This window comes from Chaetodon trifascialis, chromosome 21, assembly GCF_039877785.1.
Source record: "Chaetodon trifascialis isolate fChaTrf1 chromosome 21, fChaTrf1.hap1, whole genome shotgun sequence".
NCBI classification, from domain to species: Eukaryota; Metazoa; Chordata; class Actinopteri; order Chaetodontiformes; family Chaetodontidae; genus Chaetodon; species Chaetodon trifascialis.
Window position 1 is genome coordinate 1,405,967 of NC_092076.1, and position 24,422 is coordinate 1,430,388.

General features: G+C 49.7%; 1 protein-coding gene across 1 annotated transcript; it reads right to left on the reverse strand.

Annotated features, from left to right (window-relative positions):
- Positions 1-4,820: 4,820 nt before the first annotated feature.
- map2k6 (mitogen-activated protein kinase kinase 6) lies at positions 4,821-23,480 on the reverse strand. The gene is made up of 12 exons (XM_070990291.1): positions 23,140-23,480; positions 14,366-14,429; positions 14,114-14,162; positions 13,504-13,617; positions 12,813-12,932; positions 11,760-11,876; positions 11,616-11,667; positions 7,933-8,060; positions 6,851-6,928; positions 6,112-6,251; positions 5,291-5,336; positions 4,821-5,034 (listed from the first exon to the last, which is right to left on the reverse strand). The coding sequence occupies exons 1-12, from the start codon at positions 23,228-23,230 to the stop codon at positions 4,957-4,959; spliced, it is 1,077 nt and encodes a 358-aa protein (XP_070846392.1). The 5' UTR covers positions 23,231-23,480; the 3' UTR covers positions 4,821-4,956.
- Positions 23,481-24,422: the final 942 nt, after the last annotated feature.

Here is a 24,422-nt window from a genome sequence, read left to right on the forward strand (position 1 = left end):
CCCCAGAATACGGCATCAGTACTGACTGATAAAGAGCCAATATGCTAACACACATGCTAACGATGGACATGTGTACAATAATATAAAGTGTTAGCGAGCTATTATCTGACAAACAGCACTATGAAGCACTAAGTAAATGGTTTCCCCTTTTAAAAATACATATACATAACTTAACACAAACATAAATTCATTTAATTTCACCATTAATGGGTGGATACTGTAAATTCTCAGATATCAGCCAGAACGTGGCCTGCTGGTTGGTTGGTGCTGAACAAAGATCAGGACAAAAACTAACTGAGCAAACTCTTTGCTGTTATCCCGAATCGCTCTGTAAGTTTAGCACAAAGCGTATTTCAGAATTTTTTTAGAATAAATACATCCCATAAGCGTGTTTCACTGTAAACGTTTGCAGTTTGTATGATATTAATGTATTTCTCCAAAGGTTTCACAGATTATTCTTTGTTCTCTAAAGTCCTCCAGGAGCTGCATCGCCATCATCCGCCATTTTTCTCCAGCTGTGAGAAACTCCACTTATCTCCCCTGAGCATTGCATTGTGGGAAATCCAAAGTTAAGACAAAGTTAAGCTAAATCAATAAGCAAGCCGACATCTTGGTCTTAATTATTCTCATCAAATTTGGAAAGCTGCATGTTAAACTTTAAATGAGATTAAATCAAACGTTAAGCTGAAAATTGTACATGTGGTCGTTTTGTTCAGTGTTTCCTGAAATCTGACTTCAGACACTTTAAAACATTAGCAGCTCCCTGTGCGATAACAGTGTGAAATCGAGGCGGATCTCATGTACGTGCACGTGTACGTGCACGAGTACACATGATACACCCCTGAGGCTTCACACGACTCCACTGATGGACAGCTGGCGGTGCAGCATGCAAAGGCAGTGAAGAAGACGAGTAAACGTGACTGTTTGTAGGTCACACGATGCAGGATTTAAAACAAATCTTTCATGAGGAAGACAGCGCACACATATTTATTAGGCCTGAAGACGAGGAACACTCCAGGCTTCCTTTAAACTGCTGTTAGCCAAACTCAACACTTCCAAAAGTTAAAGCTCATGTGGGAAGCTGAGGGACTCCTGAGCCTACGGAGGGACTGGCCTTTGAGTTCACATCCGTACCAAACGAACTAATAAATATACTCAACAACAACTCAAATAAAAGCCTCTTTAGGTGAAGGAGGCAAAGCTACTATTTGAGAATTTACAGTATCGCGATATGATAAAAAAGTCAGAACCTCATAAGTCCAAGCTCTCTCAAAAAAGCCCAGAACACCTTGCTGCAGCTGAGCCAGCGTCCAGGCGGACTGCAGCGTTTCACGGTGAACGACGGCTCTTACAGTAACACACCTACAACGAGACTATGTGATATGGCTCGTCAGTACAGTGCAAAACATCACAGCAACATGCAGTGTCAGTGTGTCCCAGAGAGGGACCGAAGGACTAAAACAGTGTTTAAGCATCGTTCACAGAGACGGAGACGTGTTTAATGTTCGTGTTCACCACAGAAAAGCTTCGTTAGGCACTTCAAGACCTACAACACCACACACACCCAGCGCACTGCGACCACGCCGTGCACGTGTTCACGAGTTTTTAAACAGGTGGGACATCAGCGTGGCGGGACGAGGGGGGGGGGGTTCTGCACACGCTGTCCCCCTCCCACAAGAGCCCTCACTTTCCTGCTCTGGCTCTGAATCTGTTAAATGAGCTAAAATGATGCTGATTATCTAAGGAACAAAGAGGACTCTGGTACATCATGAGATCCTCAGGGGCTCGCAGGGTCTTTCCAGAGAAAAACCAGCATGCAGGATGAACGCGGGGGGGTCAGGACAGACGGGGGGGTCAGGACAGACCTGTGCCAGGCCACGATCGACCAAACGGAGGACAAGTGCAACTACAATTTGGCCAATGTCACTAACACTAAAACACTAAGTGCAGTTAGTTTCTCAAGAGTACATTTCCATCCTTGGCACAAAAACGTACTAATGAGGGAGCGCTTAGTGTCATCATCACGGCGGCAGGCGGCGAGCTGTCGACAGGCCGCCACCCAACTCGCCTTCAGTACACAGGAAGAGTGAGGAAAGCAGTGAAACGAGAGCAAACACGTCACACGCTTTCGGCAGCATCTGCTGTGGTCAAACGTTTGGTAACCGTGACGGAGGAGGGCGACGGCTCAGTGCAGCGAACCATAGAGGAGGAAGCTTCACCAGCCAGACCTTCGTCTTCGAGGAACCTTCAGGAGTTACTTGGAGGACAGTGAGCTAAAGGCCTGGGACGGGAGCCCAGCAGGGAGCAGATCACGGGGTGAGGGGTGAAAGGAAAGCTGGCAGTCTGCTACAAAACAGGAAGCTCGCTGGTGGAGGCGTTTAAATGACAGAGCAGACTGTCCCGGACAGAGGACTGAGGACAAAGAGCCTGTTTTCAACATTATTCTTTCAAGGAATCAAATGAGCCGACAGTGCAACCTGCTGCGGTCTGTTAAAGGTCCAATCTGCCTCTGAAACATCTTTATTTACTGCTCATTTGAAGGCTTTAAAGCCACCGAGTGTCACATGTTTATTTGCTTACATGACTCTGATTGGATAATATTTTCTTTGTAATGGAAGTTAGAGGAGCTTTGACTCGCTGTCATCAGAGAACAATCACTTAAAGCTGCTTCAACATTTTCATTTTTCTGACAGCTCGATGGAGCATTTTAGCATCTTTCAGCTCTTCTGTCTGTTCATCAAACAGAAGTTTTCAGCTCTGACATCCCGACTGCCTGCTGGCGGCTCAGCACCACCTGGTGGACACGATGCAGCGTTGAGCAGCTCTGGTGACCAAACTGAGCTGAAAGAAGAGTGAAAACTGGGTCTGCAATCATCGGGTAGCCAGAAACGACCCGACATCGATGCTCATGTTGGTCCATGCGTGCTGGATGTGGAAACAGTGTAACAGCTGGTTCTGCTGCCCCCAAGTGGCCAAAAAACATTAATGCAGCTTTAAGTGATGCTGTTGGATGAAGCGCTTCTGCTCTGCCACAGTAAACTGTTTCTGTCATGACAAAGTTTGAAGGATTTGTTAACTGCTGGACAGGCAGACGCCACGTTTTCACAGTTCCAGGTGAACTGTTTTTAGCAGGTCGTCCTTTCTGGAAATGGCAGCGGAAACTAAAAAGACGATTCTAATCCAGTCAAACATGATTTTTCGTGCACATGTAAATCTTAACTCCGAGCGCTTGCAGTCGCTGAACATCCTGCACAGATTCAGATCCTTTTCAAATCCTTTTTTATGTCACAGATCGAGGCGTTAAGCAACAATCAAGCTCCGCATGCACAGCTAAAGCGACAATCCAGCAACACAGTATGTAAAGGCAAGAAGACGATGAAATGAGCCCCAGCGGCGCCAAAGCCCTGCCGTCCTGACACGCAGCATTTCAAGTTTCCCATTTTGTCTTTAGAGTAGTACTTGCATAACAACTAACGGCGTCAGCTGAGCTCTGCCACCCCAAACCACCATGAGAAAAAAGCCCAGAACCGAAGCAGCGGCGGAGACGAGGACGATGTGAAGAGAAACACGTGGAAACAAACAGGAAGTGGAACCACGATGCCATGCAGAGAGCGAGGAGGGAGGAAGCTGATGTGATGGGCGAGGCAGAGATCCCTGCATCATCCTGGGTACTACACATTAAATCCTTAGCTGATTTCTATAGAGGCACATAGAAGGCTTACAGTTCAAAAGCATTTACGTGTTTGAGCCAGAAGAACACGACAGAAACAGAGAGCCCACGAACACGAGAACGTCTCGAAAGGATCGGTCAAGTTTTCAGAGGGAAACAGCAGTTGTAATAAATAAGAAAAACTGCAGTAAATATGTCTGGGAAAAAACTGGATCTAAATAATAACAACAATAATTAATATAATAATATTAATAATAATAATAATAGTACTAATATCCAGTTCTTGTCATGTTGAACATGGAGTGGAGAGGGTTGTGATTGGCTCAGTACAGACAATGAGGAGAATATGGGCAATCTTCTCCACAACTGACCACAACGTCAACACACTCCTCACTTCACCGTGTGTGTGTGTGTGTGTGTGTGTGTGTGTGTGTGTGTGTGTGTGTGTGTGTGTGTGTGGAGCAGGGCTGCACCACTCAGGGCTGTAAAATGCAGTCCCCCCCCCCCCCGGACTTCATTCAGGGCGTCGACGTGACTGACGCTGCCAGTGAGACTGCAGAGGAAACACACAAGTTCACACACACACAAACACACTGACACACACTCACAGGCAGCCAGAGCCCAAAATGTGCAGCAGACCTCTGCTGGAATCAAGGGAAAGCAGTTGAAGTGCAGTACCTATTTTTGACCACTGGGAGGACCTCGACCTGAGGCCGAGCACCTGCAGGGAGTCTGCAGGTGCTCCTCACCTGGCCGGCCGTCTGAGCCCGTTTTCACCCACAGATAAATTCTGTACATGCAGTCAATTCATAAACTGATGCAACACTTTGCTTTGAGTATACGAACATTTAGATTATACATAGATAGCATTATATCATTCATCTTTCTATAGAATCTGCACCTCTTTCAGCAAAAAGAAAAAAAAACCTGGAGTTTGACCACAATGACGCTTGAGCTCCACACGTCGACCGACTAACGACAGCAGGCGGTGCACAGAGGTGGGACGAATCGAGCCGAAGAGGGAGTTTTTGCATACAGACATCTTTCAGTACTCCCCCGCCTCCTCCACCCCTCCCTGCCAGGTAATGCACAGAGGACGTGGAGGCCAGGCAGGGGCGGGGTCAAACTCCTTCTGCTTCGTCAGCTCCTCCTCTGGGCTCCGCCGTGTGGAGGGAGGCGGCGAGGCAGGAGGAGTCCTGCAGGTGGGAGGGGCTGCGATTGGTGCTTCTGGTTTGTTTGTTTGTTTGTTGTTGTTTTTTTTTCTTTTTGACTGATCTTCCCTCCGCTCAGTCCCCCAGGATGACCTTCACGAAGCTCGCCACGTCGGTTTCTTTGGCCTCATGGGAGGTGAAGAAGAGATGTTGCTGAGGAGGAAAAGGACTTTAATTTAGTTCAGTCAGAAATCAACAGACATCCGATTCATGGAGGCTCATGTCTGAGCGAGAGGACGAGCAGAGACATGGACGTGACGGGGTCAGTGCGCCCCCCAGTGTCTGATGAACAGTATTACAAGAAGCATGCAGGCACAGCAGAGTGGACTCTGTTTGAACAATGACAATAAAGCTTTATAATTAATTATTATAATTATAATTACAATAAGAGGGAGATTTTAACGCTCACCATGAGTTCTGTGTAAGTCGGCCGCTCTTTGGAAACTTTCTTTAAGCTGCAGAAGCAAAAAAACCACACCAACATTAATGCATGTGACATGCACGCACGCACGCACGCGCACACACACACACACACACACACACACACACACACACACACACTCATGCACAGACATGCATACACAGACTGTCTCTTTCACTGAGTAAAGTGACATATTTTATGGATATTTCACTTTATATTGAATGCATGACATTTAGAGGACAGAACTGAACTAAACCAAACAGTGAACCTGCAGCTTTGTGTAAAACAGGCCATTTGGATGAATTTATGGAGATTATTTCCTGTGAATTCTGCATTATTGAATATTTCCTCATATTTTTTATACAGTTTTTATCCTATTTTCTGTCTGTATTTTGCATTTTCTGCATTTTTAACAATCAAACACACTCATGAGGCTCTGCCACTGTTCTGTTTGCTCTGCAGCTGTTTGAACTTTTCTCATGCAGGACGAGACTTTTGTTTCTTACGTTCATGTCTTGAATAATATTCAGAACATTAAAAATAACAATTTCTTTTACTTTTCTTCACAGAACTGAATGAAATGCTGAGCTGGAGGCCAAACAAGAAGGCCTCAGGACCCTCCTGTGAAGATTTGGCGACCCCTAGTGGGCGTCTGACGTTAATGATGTCAACACACCTGAAAGATTCTGAGCGTTAAACAGACACTGTGTTTCATCAGAGAGCTCAGAGAGCGACTCGCTCAGCTGGGTTTTGTGCGGAGAAAAAGGAAAAGCGCTTCCTGAGACTCAAAACAACAGAAGCAGACGCACCACTGAGAGGTGAAGTCCACGAACTCGGGGGAGAACTGGTCGGCGGGCAGCTGGGGCGAAGGTTCTTCCACCACCTGCTTCAGCTGCTGGAAGGGCGTCCCCCACGAGTCGTACGGGAAGCGCAGGATGGCGAGCTCGATCTGAGCCACAGAGACGGAGAGAGAGGTCAAACACTGAGAGCGGCGAGGTCGCCGTCCGTCTACGACGACGCTCTCCAGCTTCACACCAACAGACCCGAAGCGAACGCGTCACTGTGCAGTTTTTCAGCTTTCATTGTTCATCATGACTCTGAAGTGCTGCTCTCGGAGACTAACACACACTCCAAATCAGCCAGAGTGTGTTTTATCGCACACACTGATTGCTTCTGTCTGGTCCAGTTTTCTCTGAATTCATAATGAAACCTTTTCTCAAAAATCTGAACTGCTCTTTTCTCTCTCATTAGCATTCAAATTAGACCTGAGCTGGAACGAGCCGCGTCCAAACGATGGGAAGCTGCCACAGACGGCCGAGTCCTTCAAGCCAAAATATTCTCTGGTCTGAGTTGGAAATGTGCAAATGAGAAAGCTATGAATATTTAACAGCTCATAATAAAACGTCTAGACGCTACTTGGTCTCGAGCCGCGCCTCAGAGAGCGCCAGATTTCTTTTTTCACCCTTCAGATGCTCCTTCAGTAATGAAGACGTTTAGAAAAGCTGAATCTCTGAGCTGTCGGTGAAGTGATGTTTGAGGCCGATTTACCATCGTGATTCCTAAACTCCAGATGTCAGACTTGACGTTGTAGCCCTTCTGGTTCGTCTCGGGGTTGATCCTCTCCGGCTGCGGGACACAAGGTCACATGATGTCAGTTATGGCGGCGGTTGTCAAGGACGACCTGCACACTTCCCTGCCATCCTAAACTTCTCACACAGACACAGACACAGACACACACACACCTCTATGTTCCCTGAGCGCTAACCGGGCCCTAAAAGCCACTCAGCCAATGAGCAGCCGAGCAGACGGGTTACTGGCTCATTGCAGCTGTGGGTCATAATGAGGCGGAGCGCTGAACCTGCTCACCTGTCCTCGCTCCAGCCAAAGTGTCACTCATTAAAGACTCGAGTTTGGACTCGACCACAGCTGCGATCGCTAACTGGATCCTGGATCGAGCTGCGGGGTTGAACCACTGCTGCAAAGATAACTTAACTTAACTTAACTTATCTTAACTGCATCTTCTCTTGTGCTGAAGCTACACACAGTCGTGCTAGCAGCTCTGTGAGGCTGCACTAAAAAACCTGCAGTACCTGTCAAACAACAAGGCTGACGAATCACCTTTAAGCTAACACCTGTTAGCGAACTGTTGATGATTCGCACGTCTAGCAGTTTGGGAGCAACGTGATCTTTCATGTGGAGTTTTACTGAGCGGGTTCTTGCTTTGTACATGACAGAAAAGCTCTCTGAATAGAGACGCCAACGTTAGCTTTCTAGCTAATGTCACCTTCGTATCAGCTAGCATGTCGTGGTCTTGTGTTGCGCCTCAGTTTGCTGAACAACAAAGAGAAAACAGCTGAGCTGAAGTCAGTTTAAAGCTAAAAGTGCTGAATATTCATTCAGCCATGAGACACTTCTAAAACACCTGGTGAGTGCAGACGTTAAATGTTTGGTCTTTAACATCACCGTCAATAAACTGAGTCTGTCTTTGGTTCTTTACTTCCACTTAAATTCAAATATTAATACATTTAAAAATCACTTCAACAAAGACTTCGTGATGGATTTGGACTTTAAAACGAAGCTTCGGGTTTTCAGTTAAATCACGAGCGCTTCACATCTGTCCTCCTGCTTACCGCCATGTAGGGTTTGCAGCCCGCGTCCATGGTTTTGGCCACGGAGTCGACCAGGTAGCCGCTGATGCCGAAGTCGCACATCTTCACCTGGCCCTGAGTGTTGATGAGCACGTTGGAGGGCTTCACATCTGCGGCGAGACAGAAGGACGACAAAGCAAACAGCAGATTGAGTCGGTCTGCGGCCGCCTCGAGGTTTTCAGGTCAGGTCTCTTTGACACAGGAAGGATCGACCTGTCGGAGGCCAGATCAGAGTCTGCAAGTACCAAAAATCTCCGCTGTGCCAACAGTTTCTGCTGTTTGGATGCGTTATTGCTTTTATTCCAGGCAGCCATGTGCTTCTGTAACGGAGTCGAGCTGTAAGTCTGCGTTACATGTCAGAGTTTCCACATCGCTGCGTGATTCTGCAGGCAGAGTCAAATTAAAGAAAGTCAACAACAACGTGTTGTTTTTCATGCATCACGGGGCCACATCGTCTCAACAACAACAGTTTTAAACATCCAGATTATCTAAACCTCTTCATTTAGACGTAAGTGAACGCATCACGTGTTTTTTATAAAACCTCATTAGTGCAGTACAGAAGGTCAAAGGTGAACAGGTGAGCCAGACTCATGAGTGTGCGTCAGGATTTACACACAGATGACTTCAACGTAAAACTAATTCACGAAAGTAAAAATCAGCACGTACATGCTTTTAATATGAAGAATTTGCAGTTTTCATCAAAAGCTTTAGTTTGTGTGCACTGAAAAATATCCACTGATCCAAAAACGACTTCTGAGAGTTCACCTCTGTGACATCACACACAGCTGATCCAATCCAAAGGTGTTTAGTGCAGCTTTAAACGAAGAAGATTTGAGATGACGATGACAAAAATAAACGCAGACTCTGTGGATCACATGACTCATGAGTTCAAGAGGAAATGAATGGAAAGCAAGGGTGAGAAAAAAAAGACGTCCTTTAATAAGACGAGGATGGAGCAGGAAGACAGGAGGACAGACGGGAGGACAGACAGGAGGACAGACGGGAGGACAGACGGGAGGACAGACGGGAGGACAGACAGGAGGACAGACGGGAGGACAGACAGGAGGACAGACAGGAGGACAGACGGGAGGACAGACGGGAGGACAGACAGGAGGACAGATGGGAGGACAGACAGGAGGACAGACGGGAGGAGAGACAGGAGGACAGACAGGAGGAGAGACAGGAAGACAGACAGAAGGGGAGACAGGAGGACAGACAGGAGGAGAGACGGGAAGACAGACAGGAGGAGAGACAGGAGGAGAGACGGGAAGACAGACAGGAGGAGAGACGGGAGGACAGACAGGAGGACAGACGGGAGGAGAGACAGGAGGACAGACGGGAGGACAGACAGGAGGAGAGACAGGAAGACAGACAGAAGGGGAGACAGGAGGACAGACAGGAGGAGAGACAGGAGGACAGACAAGAGGACAGACGGGAGGACAGACAGGAGGAGAGACGGGAGGAGAGACGGGAGGAGAGACAGGAGGACAGACAGGAGGACAGACAGGAGGACAGACAAGAGGACAGACGGGAGGACAGACAGGAGGAGAGACGGGAGGAGAGATAGGAAGACAGACAGGAGGACAGGCAGGAGGACAGACAGGAGGACAGACAGGAGGACAGGCGAGAGGACAGACAAGAGGACAGACGGGAGGACAGACAGGAGGAGAGACGGGAGGAGAGATAGGAAGACAGACAGGAGGACAGGCAGGAGGACAGACAGGAGGACAGACAGGAGGACAGGCGAGAGGACAGGACAGACGGGAGGACAGTTGGGAGGACAGACGGGAGGAGAGACAGGAGGACAGACGGGAGGAGAGACAGGAGGACAGACGGGAAGACAGACAGGAGGAGAGACAGGAGGAGAGACGGGAAGACAGACGGGAGGAGAGACGGGAGGACAGACGGGAGGACAGTTGGGAGGACAGACGGGAGGAGAGAAGGGAGGACAGACAGGAGGACAGACAGGAGGAGAGACAGGAAGACAGACAGAAGGAGAGACAGGAGGAGAGACGGGAAGACAGACGGGAGGAGAGACGGGAGGACAGACGGGAGGAGAGACAGGAGGACAGACGGGAGGAGAGAAGGGAGGACAGACGGGAGGACAGACAAGAGGACAGACGGGAGGACAGACGGGAGGAGAGACGGGAGGACAGACGGGAGGACAGGCGGGAGGACAGACGGGAGGACAGACAGGAGGACAGGCGAGAGGAGAGATAGGAGGACAGGCAGGAGGACAGACGGGAGGACAGACGGGAGGACAGGCGAGAGGACAGACGGGAGGACAGGCGGGAGGACAGGCAGGAGGACAGATGGGAGGACAGACAGGAGGAGAGACAGGAGGAGAGACGGGAAGACAGACGGGAGGAGAGACAGGAGGACAGAGAGGAAGATAGACGGGAGGACAGACAGGAGGAGAGACGGGAAGACAGACAGGAGGAGAGACGGGAGGACAGACAGGAGGACAGACGGGAGGAGAGACAGGAGGAGAGACGGGAAGACAGACAGGAGGAGAGACGGGAGGACAGACAGGAGGACAGACAGGAGGAGAGACAGGAGGACAGACGGGAAGAGAGACAGGAGGAGAGACGGGAGGAGAGACAGGAGGACAGACAGGAGGAGAGACAGGAAGACAGACAGGAGGAGAGACGGGAGGACAGACAGGAGGAGAGACGGGAGGACAGACAAGAGGACAGACGGGAGGACAGACGGGAGGACAGACGGGAGGAGAGACAGGAGGAGAGACGGGAGGAGAGACGGGAGGACAGACAGGAGGACAGACAGGAGGACAGACGGGAGGACAGACAGGAGGAGAGACGGGAGGAGAGACAGGAAGACAGACAGGAGGACAGACGGGAGGACAGACAGGAGGACAGACAGGAGGACAGGTGAGAGGACAGACAGGAGGACAGGCAGGAGGACAGACGGGAGGACAGACAGGAGGAGAGACAGGAGGACAGGCAGGAGGACAGAGAGGAGGACAGACGGGAGGACAGGCAGGAGGACAGGCGGGAGGACAGACAGGAGGACAGACGGGAGGACAGGCAGGAGGACAGGCGGGAGGACAGGCAGGAGGACAGAGAGGAGGACAGACAGGAGGACAGAGAGGAGGACAGACAGGAGGACAGGCAGGTGGACAGACGGGAGGACAGGCGGGAGGACAGATAGGAGGACAGACAGGAGGACAGACAGGAGGACAGGCAGGTGGACAGACGGGAGGACAGACAGGAGGCCAGGCAGGAGGACAGAGAGGAGGACAGGCAGGAGGACAGACGGGAGGCCAGGCAGGAGGACAGAGAGGAGGACAGGCAGGAGGACAGACGGGAGGACAGATAGGAGGACAGACAGGAGGACAGACAGGAGGACAGGCAGGTGGACAGGCAGGAGGACAGACAGGAGGCCAGGCAGGAGGACAGAGAGGAGGACAGGCAGGAGGACAGGCGGGAGGACAGATAGGAGGACAGACAGGAGGACAGACAGGAGGACAGGCAGGTGGACAGGCAGGAGGACAGACAGGAGGCCAGGCAGGAGGACAGACAGGAGGACAGGCAGGAGGACAGAGAGGAGGACAGGCAGGAGGACAGACAGGAGGACAGGCGGGACGCAGCAGAGAGCGGCTGAGCGATGCGGCCTCACAGAGGAAGTGCTTCCTCTCGGGCTCTCACCTCTGTGGATGACTTGCAGATTGCTGTGCAGATGCTCCAAAGCTTTCACGATCTGTAACGACAAAGCGCGTTAATGAGGTTACAAAACAAACATGAGGCGACATCACAGGAAGTCGTCGTGTGCGTCGGCGTGCGTGAACCCACGGAGACGGCGATCTTTCCCAGGATGTCCTCGGGGATGGTCATGCCCTTCTCGATCACCTGCTTGTAGAACTTGTCCAGGGAGGTGTCCATCAGCTCCATGCAGATCCAGACGTCGCCCTGGCAACAGACAGTTCAAAAATGTGGGAAGCAATCAGGAAGAAAGCAGCAGGACGCATTCCAGACGGACGGGAAGAGACACATTTTCCAGCGTTTGAGTCACGATAGGAAATCCTGAACATCCAGTCGCTGCTGCTGCAGGAAACCCTTCAGAGGGGTTCGTCACGAGGACGGCTGCTGGACGTCCATAACGGACGCAGATTTGGACAACAGAGCGACGGACGCGCTGTCGGACGTCAGCTGACGTCGGCGTGTTTGAGCCGCGACTCTTCAAACTTTCTGTCTGTCGTTTATGACGATAAAGTTTACCGTTCAACTCGTCAAGATCAACAAACATCTGCAGTGTTTTTGTCTCGATCGGATATTTTTAGTTTTCAAAGAGCTTCGGCTGATGTGACGCAACCAGATTTTTATTACCTTTAAAAGATAAATATTAATATTCATCTTTCAGTCATTAGAAAACGTTTTATGCTAACGCAGATAAACAAGCTTCAGTTTGTTACCAAAACAAGACTTTTTTCTTGGATAACAGAATAATGAAAGCAGACGCTCAGGGCTGACTTTAGCCATACAGACACGTCAGCCGGTCTGAAAAACACAAGAAGAAGAATACAATAAGAAACTTGAAGAGCACATTTCATACGAACGTGCATCTCAAAGGAAAGAAGTTAAAAATAAAAGTGTTGCAGAGAAAACGGGCCAGTCAAGCAAAGACATTTAAAAGAATAATGAACAAATGAAAAGATATTAAAGGTTGTTCAAAAAGCTCCACGTTTTAAATAAAAGAATCCATCAGCTGACAGAAACCGGTCAGGCTCTACTTCCACTCGCTCGCCTCCATTTGTGCAGATTTGTGTAATTATGTGTGAGACAAAGATTTCTGTCTGCCTGCTTTTGACTCGTCTGAGGCGGCGTGTTAGCTCGTTAGCTCGTTACCTCTCTGAACAGCGCGCCGTAGAAGGTGACGGTGTAGAAACAGTCCACGGTCCTCATGGAGATGTCCAGGTCCATCAGCAGCCTCTTCTGCTCCTGAGTGTTCACCGTGGCCCGAATCCGCTGAGCAGGAAACACAAAGGGTCATGACACCGCCGCGCTCTTCTTCCCACCTGGAGGTTCACCTGGCCATGATTCCATGCAGAGCTCAACTAAAGCTGAAGCTAACACAGAGGAGCCTCTAGAAGGTTCCACCGCTGAGGATCTGACTGGTTCAGTCTACCTGCAGGACCTGCTTTCTCTGACGCACCTGATTAGCAGCAGAGTCTGCTTCCAGCTGTTTGGGAGGACTGACGACAAAGTGCCTCAGGTGATAGTTAGACCGAGCCGAGCTCACAGATCTCTGCTGCAGGCTACATTAGCTGCTACTAGCATAACACACCTCAATGTCTGCCTCTGGCTGAGCTGCATTGTGGGTAATGTAGGCACCAGCTTTTGACAAGGAGGAGGAGGAGGAGGAGGAGGAGGAGGAGGAGGAGGAGGAGGAGGAGGGATGATAAACAGGAAGTCTCGTCATTCTGAGTCTGACAGAGTTACAGGAGCTAATGCTAACGAGTGGAGGACTCTTTAAGAGCGTGCAGGCGTTCTGTATTTAACGCGGCTCGACAGGTAAAAAAAGCCGCCCTCCGCTCACCTTCACCGCCATGATCAGGCCGCTGGGCACGTGCCTCATCTTGTCCACCACGCCGTACGCTCCTCGGCCGAGCTCGCAGATCAGCTCCAGGTCGTCGGCCTTCACCTCGAAGTTCTGCTCGGCACAGGAAAGAGCGGGGGGGGGGGGGGGTGAAACGAGCACAATGAACGAGGCGGACGCACTGAGGCCTCGCACCGCACAGCTACGCTGAACAGACGTGAAACTTTTTCTACATTATTCACACAAAAAAAACCATCATTGACTTTGACTTTGGGCCAGACAGCAGACACAGAGCAGAAGCTCTGCCAATGGAAAATTCCACTTATTTGATGGGTTTAAACTAAATATTTTTACTGCCTGATGGGCAATAAAAGGCATTCCAGCCTCCCCACAATCTGAAGTGTTCAATTGGCTCTAATGTTCACCGGTGCGTCCTTTACAGCTAACGGAGGCTTTACAAGCCGACCTCTGCGCTCAGAGCGAGGGACCTCAACTCAACCAAAAATACACCAGGAGGAGGAACAAGTCAACAGAGTTACGTAAGAGTCCGAGAGAAAAGATGAAAGTAAACACGTCCCGATCCAAAGAGCAGGCCGAGGAACAAAATTACCTTCTCTCCGATGGTTACACAAGCTTTGGAGTCCAAATCTCTGGGGGGTCTGAAACACAGACAGACAGTAAACGCAGGATGTCAAAGATCTGTTTGATCATCAGGAGCCGACAACAACAAAAACTGAATCAAACGAAGAAGAAAGACTTAAATATGAAAACCACATTTTCACTGGACGTGTTCAGAATCAATCAGGACGATGAAGGTGATGTGGCGATCGATACGAGCTCAGGTGAGCTGATGCAAACTTACACTGCGGTGGGAGGAGGCTGCTCAAACACCTCCTTGGAGAGCTTGAGCACCGGCTTCCTCTTACCTGGAAACACACAAGACACAGAACATCATCAGAGAGGAAACATCGACGACGTCGCGTTCATTCTGCCGACTCATCGACTGATCAGCGGTCAGGGATCAATAAGACTTCACTGCATCTGGATCCTCCAAACAACCACATCAGCTTTACATCCTCATCCTCACTGAATCAACAGCTTCACACAACTCACCTGAAGAAAACACAGGCTGCAGCTAAACCCTTTTCATTACTGATCCATTCATCTCTGGATTAGCTGATCGATTGATTTGGTTTTTCTGGCGGCTCAAACACTCTCAGGTGAAGCTGACAGAGAGCTCTGAAGAGTTTCTGATAGAGAACGTGAATGGCTAACGTCTCCTAACGTCACTCACAGCTGAGCCGAGTCCAAGCCGCCATGGAGAGGACGACTCCCCGGCCGCTGAACAAACCACCAGATGAAAGCATACTTCACTTCTTAGCAGAGCTCAGGACGAGAGATCAGCTGATCAGACTTCATCCTGCTCAACCTTTCGCTCCCGCCGCCCTCAGCAGCAGCAGAGGCTGCACACCTGAACCGCACCTGCAGCGTCTGACCGCAGGTTTCTGCTCTCCACTAAGGCTCAACGTCAAACGAGAGACGATCCGCTGCCGCTGTCCGACAGCCGTCAGGCACTTCAAAACTCCCACTGATGCAAAATGACTCAAACTTCCTGCAGCCATCAGCGTGAACAAAGAGCAGCACAGAACATTTCATCCAGGCTGCTGCTTCTTCTGGAAGTTTCCTGTTGATATAGCAACAGCAGCTCCATCTCATCACACACACTTACGGGTGGATGCGGGAAGTGACTCCAGATCCTAAATGAATGTAACGGGAGCTGAGAGCAAGAAGAGGAGGAGGAGGAGGAGGAGGAGGAGGAGGAGGAGGAGGTGGAGGAGGTGGAGGAGGAGGAGGAGGAGGTCTGGCAGCCCAGGTGTGCTCGCTCCATCTGGAGGTGCTGCACTGATGCTGTGACGGCCGGCGCCTTGTTAATGTGGAGTCACAGGATCCTGAGGGTGTGATCGTGTGTGTGTGTGTGTGTGTGTGTGTGTGTGTGTGTGTGTGTGTGTGTGTGTGTGTGTGTGTGTGTGTGTGTGTGTGTGTCAGGCTCAAACCTCCTCAGACCGGCCTGCAGCAGCTGAAGCCGCTCACGCTGAACACACATGCAGAGCTGGACAGCAGGAGGAGGAGCAGCCATGTTGGACCTGAAGTAAAACAGCTGACCGACTCTCCTTCCTGTGGACGTTTGGGAACGTGTGCCGGGGCTCGAGGTAACACCTGAAGTGCGTGCGCCGCCCATGAGGAGCTATTAAAAACTGAAGGTGTGTCTCAAACGGCGTGGATTGGCGCCAGAGGAATAACTGGAATTTCTCACATTTCTCTCTGGTGGGAAAATACAAACACGTGTAGCTGTGGACTAATCTGTGGCTCAAAAAACTGTCCTGAAGGCATGTCTCTCACACACACACACACACACACACACACACACACACACACACACACACACACACACACACACACACACACACACACACACACACACACACACACACACACACACACACACACGTCCTGGTTTGTTCAAACAGTGCAGGGCGTGACGCTGCTGTGCTATGCGGCCCTCCACCGGCGGCCTCTTGCCGCCTGCTCTCTGCTCTCCGAAGCAGCTTTGTTGCACTGAAATGTCACTTCGAGCTCCTCCTACATGCTTTAACTCAGACAACAATAGTAACTGGAAACCAGTGCAGGTCCAAAAGCAACACACACTGAAGACCAGAACGCACCGAGAGAGATCACCTGCACGCCGTCTGCACAGCGTGTCCCTCTAACACCAGGCAGGGTTAGATATTTCCTATCTGCATCAACAAACTGGACACACTGGGACAGGAAAGCATCCTGATTGGCTGATGGCAGAACCAACCAAGTCAGAGCCATTTAAATGATCGACCTGGAGTCTGACATGTTTTAAGAAACCAAGCGTCCATCAGTAAGCAGAGTAAGCTGAGTTTAATGTGTTTTATTCTGCGTTTGGAGGAGAAACTGGGATATACGAACTGCCCTTAAACATATCACAGAACGCAACAAACGAACGTTCCTCTCGTCAAACTTTGCTCCAAACCTGCCTGTAAAGTGGTTCATGAGATACGCTCCCTCCTGACGAACACACTCAAAAGAACGCGGCCTCTTCAGCAGAAGTAACTGCAGGTTCCACATGAGGAGAAAGGATCAATACATACTTTGTCAGATGATTGACCTCAAACAATGTCAGAACAAAAGATTCACTGTGCGCTTACAGTGAAGCGACAGCATCCTTTCTCTCTGTGCATGAGTGCGTTCACTGAACGAGAAATCTGCCTCCCAGCCTGCAGAGCACGAGATCATGAGACAAGAGGCGGCAAGCTCCTCCAAGCCAGAAGACAGATTTCTGTCCAAACCTCAGCACATGTCAACAATGCGTTCAGTCCCTGTAAACACGCCCGCCATCCCAGCGGGAGCAACGAGGGCTGCACGCTCAGCTTTGGATGTAAAGCCATCATTAGCGGCAGGTGGCGGCCTGCTGCACGCCACCCGGCGGCCACACGTGCAAACCAAAGCGACGTGCAGCTCAGCGCGGCGTGCATGCACAATCAGGAATGGCGGATTCGACGTTCGATTGGCTGCTGACCGAGAAGAAATGACAGGAGCAAAAAGAGGTGCAAGAAAGAGGAGGTGGTGGAGGGTCGCTGCATTATGTAATCTCTGTGGCTGGCAGCAGGAAGCATGTGCTCTGCTTTGTATCATCGCACAAAGCAAAGATGGGAAGAGACTTCAGATGTTTCAGTAAAAGCAGCAGTTAGAGCTGAAACGAGACGTGTGATGCAGATTTTTAACTATTTTCCCACAATTTCTCAACATTCACAGTGTGCTTCAGTGATTGGATGAATGTCAGCGTCTGTTTTTGGGGTTTTTATCATTTGATTTTGCTGAATGATGATCTGTGAGTTCAGCAGCAGGAAAACAGCATGTAGAGCCACAATATTAAATGTCAGAAGGTTTGATATTCATATTCATGGTATTCATGGTCCTCAGAGGACGAATCTTCATCCCCCAGCACGAGGTCAAACTCCTCATTTCTTCTCTGCTAAGCTAATATCATTCCCATCTGCCTCAGCTGCACTTTGTGTTCAGTGCTAATTAGCAAAAAATGCTAAGCTAGCACCGTGCACATTGTAAATATTGCACCAGTTAGCATTTAGCTCAGAGCAGCACTGCCTCAGCTGCAGACACGTCATGAACCGCTTTGTTTGTCAGGTAACCTGGAAGCCCCCACCCCCCCCACCCCAATCATCCCCTTCCTGACACCTGTCGGCTGCCTTTAAAAGCCCTCCACACACACACACACACACACACACACACACACACACACACACACACACACACACACACACACACACACACACACACACACACACACACACACACACAGCAGGCACTCGGTGTCTTTGCTTTAACTGCAATGAACTTTGATTTGCAAATTCAAGCAGTAGTTGCATAAAAAAAAAAGTACTTCCAGCAGTACTCGAAGGTAACTGTCGGTTACTGTTTGCAGTCACACAGTTTCCACGCTGTCGGCCATTTTTGTAGCTTCCTCTTGGACGTGTGCTTCTTACGTCTGTCACCTGGTTGCTACCTGTCTATAAAGTCCCGACCTCAGCTGTCATTGGCTGGCAGTGACACACCCACTGCCCACAGGCTGCAGCCCCCAATCACAAAAGAAGAGAGTCCAGGCAGATAAACACTCCTCCACACACATCCAGTGGTGATTGACAGCGAGTATTTCTGCAGGAGTCTGTGCTCTCTTACATACTACACCTTTAAGTACACTCAATGTATTTAGTTACTTCCTGCAGGCTGACTAGGAAACATGGTGAGCGATCTAAAAATATCCCGTTTCAGATGTTCTCCAGATTATGTTGCATAACTCAAATACACAATTCCTTCCTTTATTCCTGCTGAGCTCAGCATCGAGCTCGCGCGCTGTGGCAGCAGTGTGGGTTAATGAAAAGCAGCAGTACATATCATTCCCGGTGATTTGCAGCACATGAGCTCAAGTATGCAGCGAGATGCCAGAGTGAGGCCACAGGAGATGGTGTCTGCGCTCCCAGTTTCTGCCACGCCCGAAGCGAGCATGCAATCAGCCTCGTCATGCACGCGTGTCGGTTTGTGAGCGCTGAAAGGAAAAAATAGTGCTGACGGGAGGGTTTGCAGGGACAGAGCGCGCTCGGCGTGCGAGGGCAGGTGATGGCCGGCCGGACGGCCCGACAACGAGCCGCGGATCGCCGCCGCTGACCCGCGCATGCACCCCGGCTGGAATTCCAACAATCCCAAGAGTTCCTCAATGGAATTCCACAGAGGATCAATCACAGACGCTGGGAGGCAGCGAACAAGTGACACGAGGAAGGACAGGAAAAGACAGCAACAAGAGAGCAGCGCGGGGGGGCCGGGGGCAGAAGGGGATGTGAAAATAACCCTCGGCTGTTCGTCCCCCCGACCGCTCTGGCAGGTTGGAGAGAGCCTCCACTTCCAAAGATGGCAGCTCCTTTAGGTTACAGCTGTTACGAGCTCCTTTGGGAATCGTGTCGTCAGCGGCTCGCGCTGCACTTCCTGTGAACTCGGCTCCACTCGAACGACACTCGTGGAAGCGGAGAGTGTCGGCTTCAGGTCGCCTCAGAGCGAGAACGCCGTTACGCCAGAATACAGACATCTCGCAGGTTCATCTTGCGTTGGCCAGCGCAGGCTGCCGTACTGCAGCTGGTCACCTGCACACGGCGTCCAGCTCAGGCCGAAGAGCCGAAGACGTTTGTCTGAAATGTGTCTTTACGCTTTCTGACCGCTGATGTCGACAGACTCCTTGTACGTGTCAATAAAAGTGATTCTGAAACCATAAAATGTAAAGAAGTGAATGTTGGTCCACATGCAAACATGATTCACTGCCAGGTAACAAGAACACCTGGACACAGAGCCTCAGTTCAGGACGCTGAGGGACATTTTAACACGTCAGTCCACATCTGAACAAGACGATAACTGAACAGAACATTTCCTGAACAGTGCGGGACACACCAGCAGGGTCCACGCAACTGAGGGCGTGGGGGTGTGTGTGTGTGTGTGTGTGTGTGTGTGCGCGTGTGTGTGTCTGACTTCTATCTGCCAACAGGCGACGCCACAATGCTAGACGATGCTAATCAGTTAGCCGACTGACAGAACATTTGTCTGGTTCTGCTGAGCAAAACGCAAAAAGACATTCAGAAAACACCATTTAAGCCAAGATTTGATGTCATTTTTCTCTATTTTCTGACTCTTATCATGAAACAATTCATCAGATAAGCATAAAGAGCTAAATGCAAATATTCTGTGGCCTTAATGATGGTACATGAGGTGTGTTTTAATGGGGCGATCAGCCAGAAGCCGCCATCTAACTGAAACCCTTTGCTTCCTGATCGCTGCTGAGGTGATAATTGGAGCTGGTGATGAGTTGTTTTATTCAACACAAGCAGAAAATACAAGTGGAAAAAAAGCAAACAGGTGTAAAACCTGCTGACTGTGAGTTAATGTCGACAAGAACGGCAGCTTCAGACTGTTTTCATGCAATTACAACAGTCTGAAATCCATCGCAGGAGAACAGCCGCCGGCGAGCGCAGCCACTTTCCCAAATCACCAGCGAGCGTCGGGTGAAATGTTTGGAAATAACTGAACTCACTCAGTGCAACATATTTCCCTCCAGAGTCATTTCAGCGTCAATCTTCAGACATTTTCAGACAATTAGAAAGAGCTGCAGCTTTAAGGCACACGTGCGTCGTTCAGGCAGGTGGAGCAGATCAGCGTCTCCATCCGCCTGCAATAAACGGCATTATTTGCATCCACTATCTCTGACTGCGAGGCTGTGCTAAGGTGCAGCGCGCCTCCCTCCCCCATCCTCACCCCTTCACATCACAGCAGCAGTCTGGAAACCTGCAGCCGTCAGGCCGACGGGGGTTACTCCAGGTCAGACCTGGATTTGTGTCCTCTTTTCAGCACAGTTTTTTTATTTACTGTAAAACATGAAGTCACAGTAACGTCTCAGGGCTGCAGCACTCAGATCTGCCTCAAACAAACAGTCATTGTTCCACACGCCCTGAACACTGCTGCTGCTTCTTGCCATCAGAGACGCTGCTGCAGTCAGAATGCATGCATGCCCACTCAGTCGACCCCCCCGAAACGAGAAGTACAGTTAGAGGATCATCTGAACAATGCTCCGAACAATTCGACTGTTACTGCAGCAAAGAGAGGCACTGTAGGCCTGGAACCAGACCAACAATCGGCCCGTCGGAACAGCAAATTTAGTATCTGTGCAGCTGAAAACGCAGCCTCCATTTGCATGACAAACGGGACGTTTGTGCAGGGGCGCGAGGGCCGGCCGAAGCCCAGGGGGGCGCGAGCCGGGAGGGCCGCTGTCAACACGGCGCAGGACGGCGAGGGCAACAACTGTCCGGGCCGGCACTGCAGGAGGAGACGCAGGAGGTGGTGCACATCTGTGCCAAACGACGTGAGGAGGAAACCAGCAGCAGGGTGACGGGACGCAGCGATTTCAATAAAACAGGACGTGCTGCTTATTTTAGCCGCGCACATTAGAACTCATTTCCTTCTGCAGCTCTACATCAGCTCTGTGGTAAATCTGTGGCTTTGGTCCTTTTTCTGCCACCAAACAAAATGTGATTACACCAAGTTTGAAAAAGTGCTGCAAGCTCGTATCAAGGGTGCGTTCAAGGTTCTAACATGTTATTCTTCAACGATTTTACCCAAAATTCAACACTTCAGCTGGTTCTTGTGCGGCTGCTTGTGTTCAGACGACGCTTCACATCACAAAGCTTTAGGTTCTTTTCTTAAATTAAATTCTTGCTTCAACATATTTTAGGATTTTTTGACCACTTGGAGGCACCGTCATCAGCCGTGAGCACGACAACGGTTAGCAAACACGTCTTTCTGTCCGTGTGATGAGCTGAAGTGCTGCGTTCGCTCAGGCCCTTTCAGCTCTGGTTTGGTTTCTTCGCGCTCTCTTCACCAGCTCGTTGCTAACTTTGCTAACAGCGTTTATCACGACATGAAGTGAAGGAGCTGAGCCGCAGAGCTGAGCGACGTCTTTCACTCGCAGTCATTTGATCCGGTCGACAAATCTTCAGATTTTTTACTTGATAAATTACAGAAACTATTTTGGATTGTATGGCTGCAACTATCTGTCCATTATTTGAGCAAAATAAAATCAAACATTGAATTTACTGTCACACAAGCAGCAAATCTTCACAAACGACGAGCTGGAGCCGAGGAACGTTCAGCATTTTAGGTTTAAAGCTGATTGAGTGATTATCAAAACAGCTGCAGGTGATTCTTCTGTGTGGATTCATTGTTTAGCTCTAATTAAATATTTGATCATGACTGACAGGTCATGCTCTCACACAGCTGCACCTTTTGCGTGGCCTCCAGGTGACGGACAGAAGCATCGTTTTGAACATTGAGCTCCAAAAAGTCAAAAACTTGAAGTGAATAATCGACCGATCGATCGGTTATTCCTCGCGCCACTCGATCGGTGCCGCAGCCGTTTTCTGCTGCAAACAACATCAATGAATGACAACAGAAACCGACTTCTGTTGTCAGGAAGTCCCACAGCGACTCATTCATCCACGAAGAATAAAAACATGTCTGTGCATTATTCATCACAGGACCAACCGGCTGCAACAAGACAGTTCCTCTGTGTAGGTGGAGGACGGCTGACTGAAGCAGACGAACAGTGCGAGGCTCTGACCATCAGGGGCTCTCTACCTGTTCACATCCTGCAGCCTCTGCCTGTGCGCGTGCGCGCGCGCTCTGCATGTTGTGCAATGGACCAGCCTCACTTTGGACTTCTTGGAAAACAGGGTAAGGGGAGGAAACCCGCCCGAGCTGCTCTCCTTGCAGCTGTTTTTCTCCCCGCACGCTGCGTTCACTGATGAACTTAAAGAGCTTCACGCTCGTGTTGTTGCTGATAAAGTTGGGGTCAAAGTGTGACGTGCACGCTGTCGTGTGCACGCGGAGGACAGCGCTGGCCATCAGTGGACACTCACCCCTGGCTTTGACTCTCAGCAGCTGACAGAATGGGACGGAACGAGCCCCTGTTCTTGAACTCACCACCACTTAAATGCTCACAACTAATTCTATTATTAGATTTCCATTTTCTGTCCCATAAGCAGCGACAAACCTGCAGCCAATGAGCAGTCAAACTTGACAGCGCAGGTTGTCACGTCATGTTGCCCTCCTGCACCAAACCATGCATATTCGTAGCACCGCACGCGACACGGCTTCATTATTTACCTTGCGCGGTGTGCAGGAGCCATGCAGCAACTCGTGCACACTTTATTATAAAGAGTTGCAGTGTCCTTGTGTATCTCGTGACTGCTAAAGGCGCCCTGTGCTCCACATCCCTGCCTGTACGCCGCTAATAACGTCAATATGAGTGAGTACACGGAGCATCGTCTTACCAGGAACTGTGCAAAGGGGAAGATCTTAAACAGGAAATGCAACTGACCCTTCTAAACCATCGAACTTTAAAATGCACCGGCCGTGCTCGACCTGCAGCGGTGCACGCTGCAAGCCGTGCAGCAGTGATTGCATGTCGTAGTTTTGCACGGATCGGTTGAATGTTCTTACCTCCCTTTGGCTGAGACATTTCCCCTTTGCTTTGATGAGGGGGAGGGGAAGCACAAAAGACTTTGCCTTCTTTCTCACTCCCTCCCTCCATCGCCCTCGCACTGGAGCTTCAGCGGCTCGCTTTGCAACAAAGATGCAAAATACAAGCCTCGATCTTCATGCACTTGGAGCCTTTTTGCGTCCGGAGCGTGCGTGTCGGTGCAGCGCGCGCTCTTCTGATTGCACAGCCCCCACACGCGACGGGAAAACGGGGGATTTTGCAATTGCACTGCAAAGAATTCTCCGCAGCAGTTACATGATGGGCCAAGGCTGGCAGCTGAAAGCTCCTAACTTGGATCAGTGTGAGCCCCTGCGAGAGAACGTTCTTCCTGCTTGCGGCGCGGAGGATCCTGGGAAATGGAGTCCCGGCGGCGGCGCAGCGTTTGCGCAGAAAACTTGGTGAATTGACACCTGCGCTGGTTTTCTTTAAAGGAGCGCGTGTTTGTGAGTGTGTTGTTCACATTTGAGGTACTTGTACTTCATCATATGTTACTTGCTCAGTGCATTGAGAAGGAATTGTGGTACTTTTCACTCCACTACATGAACAGACTGTCAGCTCGTGAAATATGGTGCATTATTATATACTTTCATATATTTTTAGAAGTGGCTGGTCGAGGTTGTGTTCACTTTAAATACTGCTGGGTATTTTAATCTCAGTAATGCATCATATTTTATAAACCGATCAGATGTTTTTTAAATGTAAAGTGACTGAAAACTATCTCTAAAATGACATGCAGTGAAAGTATTAAGTAGCAGTAATTTTCAGATCGTGCTGAAGTTCAATAATTGAGTAAATACACGCAGTTAGTTTCAGCCCTGCAGCATCTGAATCAATATCTTGTTCATCAGCATCATCTTGATCACATAAAACATCACACATACTGTACTGTAATACACAGTACGTTACACGTTTCCTGACAGTACTTTTATTCTAAATGCAGGACTGACGCGTCATGACTCCTGGAGGAGAAATCCTTCTTCTGTCGCTCACATCACATCAAAGCCTCTGAGCAAACTGCTAATTTTGGGCTTTATGAATAAAAGTGACTCAAGTAAAAAGACATGAATTCATGTGAAGTGGTGAAAGGATGAAATCAATCGGGACAATTTTCAGTTCTCTTTTAAAATGTTAGTAAAAATCTTTATTATGAGGTAACATTGATTAATGTGTGAATCTAGGTGACGACTTCAGCGACGTTAACGAACTAATGAGAAGGAACTCTGACATCTACTGTGGCGTGGAG

Excerpts from the sequence above, each read along its gene's own strand:
- map2k6 (XM_070990291.1), bottom strand. The coding sequence starts at position 23,230 with ATGGAGGGAGGGAGTGAGAAAGAAGGCAAAGTCTTTTGTGCTTCCCCT. Across the intron at positions 12,933-13,503 it reads GCCTGATCATGGCGGTGAAG|CGGATTCGGGCCACGGTGAA; the intron begins GTGAGCGGAGGG and ends TTTCCTGCTCAG. Across the intron at positions 11,668-11,759 it reads TGGGAAAGATCGCCGTCTCC|ATCGTGAAAGCTTTGGAGCA; the intron begins GTGGGTTCACGC and ends TTGTCGTTACAG.